The 6,824-nt window shown below is 35.0% G+C and overlaps 1 protein-coding gene across 1 annotated transcript in view; it reads right to left on the bottom strand.

Moving 5' to 3' along the window:
• Positions 1-1,721: 1,721 nt before the first annotated feature.
• Positions 1,722-6,824, bottom strand: part of LOC126248463 (protein transport protein Sec61 subunit alpha) — a 42,262-nt gene continuing 37,159 nt past the window's right edge. Inside the window, exon 9 of the mRNA XM_049949468.1 lies at positions 1,722-5,140. Within this exon, the coding sequence (XP_049805425.1) occupies positions 4,877-5,140 (264 nt within the window). The 3' untranslated portion in view covers positions 1,722-4,876. The remainder of the gene's footprint in view (positions 5,141-6,824) is intronic.

Genomic DNA, 6,824 nt, shown 5'->3' with positions numbered 1-6,824 from the left:
GAAGCAAATGATCAATAAGGGTGCAATGCTTTATGGTTTCAGTATGTACTTAATTAAAAGGGTAATATATTTGCATTTGGAATCAATTATCAATTGTGTTCTGGTGAATAAAGTATCTTTACTATTGACCACAGTCTTCCACTATTGAATATCTCTTGCTGCACTGCAATGGTTTCTGATAAATTTTGCGATTATACCAATCCATGAAAAATGAACTCAAAGCAGTGAAATTTACCATTCATTGCTAAAGTACTAAGATTTACTGACCTCATACCAGATTTGAAATGTTGTGATTGCAGTTGGGTTTAATGACTGATTCATGCATATTGTTCTTTATACTATTTGTATTGTTTACCATACAACTGACAACACTAACTAAAATGCAACACACTACCTTCAACTTGTCAGCAACTTCATTAAGATCATCAAACCACCAATGAGCAAAGTTGATATTTTCCTCTAACTGCCATCCATCATTTTATAGAATCCTTCCCACTTTTAATCATTTTGAATTTGCAAGTAAAGTTTCTCAAAACCAAGTTTTCATGTTGCTTGCTTGAACGCCACTGCCCAGATACTTTTATCACATAGCATATTTATTGTAGCTGTAATAAAACTTAATGAACTACAAACCTGTAATTAGAGGCTCCACCTAATGTCAATTATAGAAAAAAATATATCTTTTACATAATGAAATTAGCCTTTCAAAAATTATCACTGGCATTTTAGACAACAGTGATATGAAGTAGAACTTGTTACAATTTTAGAAGGAATTACAGAAGATTTGCCAAGAACACCATCACTGAAATAATTTGAACAAAACTTCGATTTCCATGAACAAATTTGCCCAAAGAACTTAGCGAATTTGTGGACACTTCAGAATTCCTTGCAGATTAAAACAGTGCCAGGCAGGGACTTGAACCCTGGACCTTTGACTTTCGCAAGCAACTTACATCAGTTACAGAATATCATTTACAGTTTAGTGTTTACTGATTACATTCGCACGTAGTCTCAGAAAAAAATAGGACAAAACAGGTTAGGATAAGGAAGTTCACAAACAAATTCAAAAAGAAAGTTTTGTTCAGGACACAATCACTTTAGTGTCATTTCACAATACAAACTTTACAAGTCTCAACCAGTATTATCCATCACATTGCTACCCAAAACCATCTTACATTTATAAGATTTATCACAAGAGTAATGTATAACATTCTCATCAATTCACACCAATTCTAACATTTGCAATCAAAGTCTTTCTTATTAAATCAGTTTAAGTCAGTTCATCAGAACTGCATTGACTTACATGAAAATAACTTAATAAAGTCTTTTACAATTATGATCTTCATTACAAATACATCAAAGCAGTGTGGGTTATTTAGTTGGAAGACTAACAGGGAAAAACACTGAATATGGGAATTTGTTTATCGTATTCCTAAATGGCATGTAATGACTCAGTCGCACAGTCAATTTGATACTGGTAACACTGAAGTAATTAACCCAAAGATACACTCACTTAGGACTGGTGGGTGGAGGTGGGGTGATGATAAACAGCGTGACAGTTCATCAACAATGTCTGCAATGTGAGTGAACTGGATGATTTTTGCCATTCCTATCACCAAATTGTTGTTTTGGAAATAATTCAAACTCAAAATTTTTTTAGTACTTACACAGTATTCTAATAACTTAAATTTCATGAACAGTTCCCACACACTGCAGTCCTCTTTTCAGAGCTCTATCCTTGGCCTACCCAAATACTCATGCCCTTATCTATATTATGTCAAATTACAATGTTTTTTTTTTCAGTACACAGTTCCTGCATTTTGATGTAGCATGTGTTCTTTTTTGACACAGTCATGTAATGGTGATCCACAACCTTTAGTTACAATTTAATTTGTTACTTAAAAATTCTTGTGCTACAGTCATTCTGGCAAGTATACACCAAAGGAAACAAAATATTTTCACTGACTTCTTTGTGGGGAATATTCTAATGTTTTAATATAATGAAATGAAATGTTACTGCTCTTCCTATTTTAAGTGTTCTCTTTAAATCCTAGGTGATGCTTACACACACACACACACACACACACACACACACACACACACACACACACACACACACTTCAAAAAAACTAATTTCTTGAAAAAAAAAACCATCTATACCACACAAAATACAAGAAAGGATATACAAAGGAAGTGCAAACACACTATTTGATGCAAAAAGTCTGATTCTGAAAATATAACAGAGCTACACAATTTTTCCTACTTACATAATTAATTACAATTACATTACATCTGCAAAATATAAAACAAGCACCCAGTGTTCAGGGAACTTTTTCATTATTAGTCTGTATACTATAAATAATTACCAAAATAAACAGATAATTTGGTGAAATATTAATTTACATCCCCACCATTAACAATATTCTTGAACATGTCAAATACAAGAATTCAAGTGATTTCTTTCTTTTTTTAAAAAAATAATTCCTTATAGTATGCCAAACAAACCTTACACTGTTTACAGTTTTAAGTGTGTATGTCACCAAAGAGGAAAGGAAGTTACAAGAGATCAAGTTATATATCATTCATTACATTAGGTTGTCTTGCTACATTCATCACTAAGTAATCAAATCTTGAAAGGTAATCAAATATATTAGACACTTATCCAATGAAATTATAATGGAATTTTACACATTGCACATACAATACTGAAATATATTTGTTTAGAAACGTTTCCTGGCAATCTATCATGAATGCTTGTGTCAACTTAAGAGCTACACAGCAACACAATATGAGCTGCACCATTTTTGAACAACACAAAAAACCTACAACCAGAGATAAGAATGTATCCATCCAACCACCACACTACTAACAGGTGGTGTTACACAATCAAGCTGTGTGTACTATTAAATGTAGCATGGAAGAAGAATGCATTACCATTATTTTCACAAGCCACTGTGTTACTCTGAATAATATATCTCCAAGTGCATTCATAACAGCTTTACTCTCAATATTTGTTGGTATATTTTAGTATTTTCCACTACACATATTGTAATTAATGCCATTCACTATGGTGCTTGACTTAGGTGACCACACAACAATATTGGTTGTTTTTATTATGTCAACTTTTGCTTTCGTATTTCCATTCCCTAATAAGATTCTCAAAGAAGTAGCAGTACCAAAACCACACCAGAAAATTTAAATGGCAGTAACAAAACTCTGATAATGCTTTACTCTGGTGTGTGAGAATGTTTTGGGTGTACAAATGATTCTTCGTGCAAAATCATCTGCTGTCATTGACTTTGATTCAGTCTCATTTTTCAAAGAAATGATTTACTATGAATGTAATAGTAATTAAGAAACTATTTGTACACCTGTGAGTATTACACATGATCACTGAATGGTTTGTGACTACACCAAATAAATATATCAAGTCAGCAAAGTAACCAAATAACACACTGACAGTCACGTATACATGGAAAGATTTCACATTATGTTTAAAAAAACAACTGTGTACCCTTGCAAATCAAACCACAAAGACCAAGTTCACTCATTATTAAGGGACATACAATACAAAATTACTTCTCTCTCTCTCTCTCGCACTCTCTCTCACGCACGCGCGCGCGCGCGCACACACACACACACACACACACACACACACACACACACACACACACACACACATTCTTTTTTTAATCTTTATTTTTTTAACAAAAACTTATAAATGCTATAACATCAACAAAGTTATGTAACCTGTCCAATGTAACGAAATTAATGCTATGTGATTTTATTATGAATGTGATTCAGAGGGGTTTATCTTTTGTGCAGTTCTTAAAACCACTCTATTGCTATTCCACCCAGACTTTTTTCAGATAACTAAGAAGCAGTATGCTGTGACAATTATGTCATTACTTTAACCTAAAACAATTCATTCACAGATAGTTTTTGTGAAAATTCTGATGACATGTCAGGAAATCTGAAAACTTAACACACACTGGTATGACCAGATTTTGAAGCAAATGTAACATTCAATCTTTTCTTTGTCACAATTATGTCATTGTCAAGTCCAACTTTTTCACAGCAAATTTGACACTAATTACTTGTATCAATTTCTGAGATGAATGAAAATGTCAAACCTTTATTAATTTACTGCGCAGACAAATTTACAAAAGATGGTGTCACAGAAAAAAAAAAAAAAACCTTGCAGGTATTCCTAATGCTATTACCAAGAACCTTGGTAATGTGTGCCAAAAACATAAAAACATTATAATCCTTAGGTAAATAACTTTCGAGAGATCTATCTTAAGTTTGGTTACAGGGGAAGTAAAGGAGATACTGAAAGATAGGGATATCCCTTCCACAAGAAGGAAGTGCCCAATAATTACAATCAGACATAGGACACAATTCTTCCTGCATTTCAATCACAGTTGAGAACATTTGAGTAATGTTAAAGTGGTGTGATAAATTCAAACTTTGATATTTGTGGCATCTTTATCATCTGCTTTTATTGGTGGCGATCTTCATTGACATACAGAGCAGAGAAGTGTAAACAGGCTATCTCTTTCAGGTTATACATGTGTACATTGTGTCACCACTTGTCTCTTGCAGTGCAGTTACAGCCCCAAAAACAATAAATAATAAGGAACACTTATGTCTATGACACTTAAAACAATAAGAAACCTCCAAATAGTTCTGCATTATGATGTGACATTGAATTCCATACAGGATATAGTGGGAAATAGTCTGGTACAGCTACAACAAAAGAAAACACTTATCATGCATTTAACTATGTTTCTGATGATGCACAACAGCTACTCAACTAACAGCAGACACTGCTGTGATGGAACAACTTCATCCTGTATGTATGGTGAAAATGGTCTTAGAATAATAGTGTACTCATGCTGCCCATGTCACTCTGTTCTTTCACAAATATTTCAAAATACTGGTATATGATTGTTACAGCAAGGAGGATACCAGTACCAGAACCAATAGCACCCAAGAAGTCAGCCAGAACAGAAAGTGCTCCTATGCACAGACCACCAAAGGCTGCAGCAGTTGGTATGTAACGGTTCAACTCTCTAATCATGGAGTTGTCACGATGTCCACGCATTACCATTTGTTGCTCTTTAAGTTGCTTTGCCACCTGCAAAATAGGAAATATTCTTAGTTCAAGTACATGTTTAAGTAGGTAAGAGAGAACAATTCAGGGGAAAGCCCTACAAGGGACACAAATTAAACTATGCAATGGTATATAGCCAGTGGGATTGCTATGGTACTATTTCCAATTTTCCTTGAACGATTACCTCTCAACACCACTGCAATATCTCTAAAAGCATGTAGCAAACACAGAGATATTTTCAGGGGAAACACTTGATGCAAGTATGTACTGTCTGAACACACAAATTATGGAAAGGCATTGGATTACTGACAAAATTATTATGCCAGCAACCAGAGTTCTCGTTTTTTTGTTCATCTCTCTAAGGATACTGTATAGCGTGTCTGGAAAGTTGGTACAGGTGTCGTGAACTGTGAGGTAGTATAAAAAAAGGAATTTTGATACGGATTTATCGATTTGCATACACGATGTTCCCATGTACATGTTAACTACAATGTCTTTTTAAATGTTTGCAGTCCTGCATTTCATCCTATACCTATACTTCTTGCGCTTATATAGATTAATAAAATAACCTATATGATGCTGCAGTTATTTGTGATGTCAGTAGTGTACACATTGCCAAGAAGCACAAAAATATTTGCCACCTGGCAGAGTCGAACCTGCAACCCTTTGAATGCAAAATCCGATGTCTTACCACTGAGCTAAACACCGCTTCCTAAAAACACTGTCAGAGGGACAATTGATCTGGTGAACACTGTGATAGATCTGTATCAAAATTCCTTTTATTTCCTAAATATTTGGCCATCTGGAGTTTCCAGTTTGGGCACTTTGTCTCACCACACACTACCATGTACCATGAATTTGGATGAATTCGGCGATGACAAGTTGGTATCCTCTCCCAGTCAGTCTTCCAAAATCGTTTCACCCTCCTCTGAATTATCGCACGAACAGCAAAATGGCAGATACTGAGATAACTGATCTTGGAATAGGAAAGCATCTACAATTGCTTAATAGAGGAGAGGCATCAGCATCAGATAAGATACCTGTAAGATCCTACAAAGATTATGTGAAAGAACTTGCTGCCCTTCTAGCAGCAGTTTATTGTAGTTTGCAGGAGTAAGGTACCTAACAACTGGAAAAATATCTAAGGTCATTCCCGATTTCTAGAAGGGTCATATAGCATATATGCACATAATTGCAAGTCTATATTGTTGATGTCGATCTATTGTAGAATTATGGACTGTGTTTTATGCTCAAGAACTATGACATTTTTGGAGACTTAAAATCTCCTCTATTAAAATCAACATGGATTCTGCAAACAGAAATTTTGCTGAACTCAGCTCACTCTGTTCCTCCATGAAACCCATATTGCTGTAGATAATGACGCTTAAGTTCATGCAGTGTTCCTCGACTTCAGGAAGGGATTTGACACTGTCCCCAACTGCTTTCTAGTGGGGGGGGGGGGGGGGGGGAACTATGAGCCCACTGAGTATCAGATCAGTTTCGTGACTGGATTCAGGACTTCCTTGCAAACAGAGCTTAATGTGTCACTCTTCAACAGAATAAAATCTACAAATAAAGATAATTTCTGGAGTACCCCAGGGAAGAGTGATTGTACCATTACTGTTTACAATGTAGATTAAGCAATCTAGTAGACAGTGTCAGAAACTCTAAGACTATTCACAGTTCATGTGGTTGTCTATAAGAAAGA

The sequence above is a fragment of the Schistocerca nitens genome, chromosome 3 (assembly GCF_023898315.1).
Source record: "Schistocerca nitens isolate TAMUIC-IGC-003100 chromosome 3, iqSchNite1.1, whole genome shotgun sequence".
NCBI classification, from domain to species: domain Eukaryota; kingdom Metazoa; phylum Arthropoda; class Insecta; order Orthoptera; family Acrididae; genus Schistocerca; species Schistocerca nitens.
The sequence above is the reverse complement of the archived record's forward strand: the minus strand, read 5'-3'. Positions and strand labels throughout refer to the sequence as shown.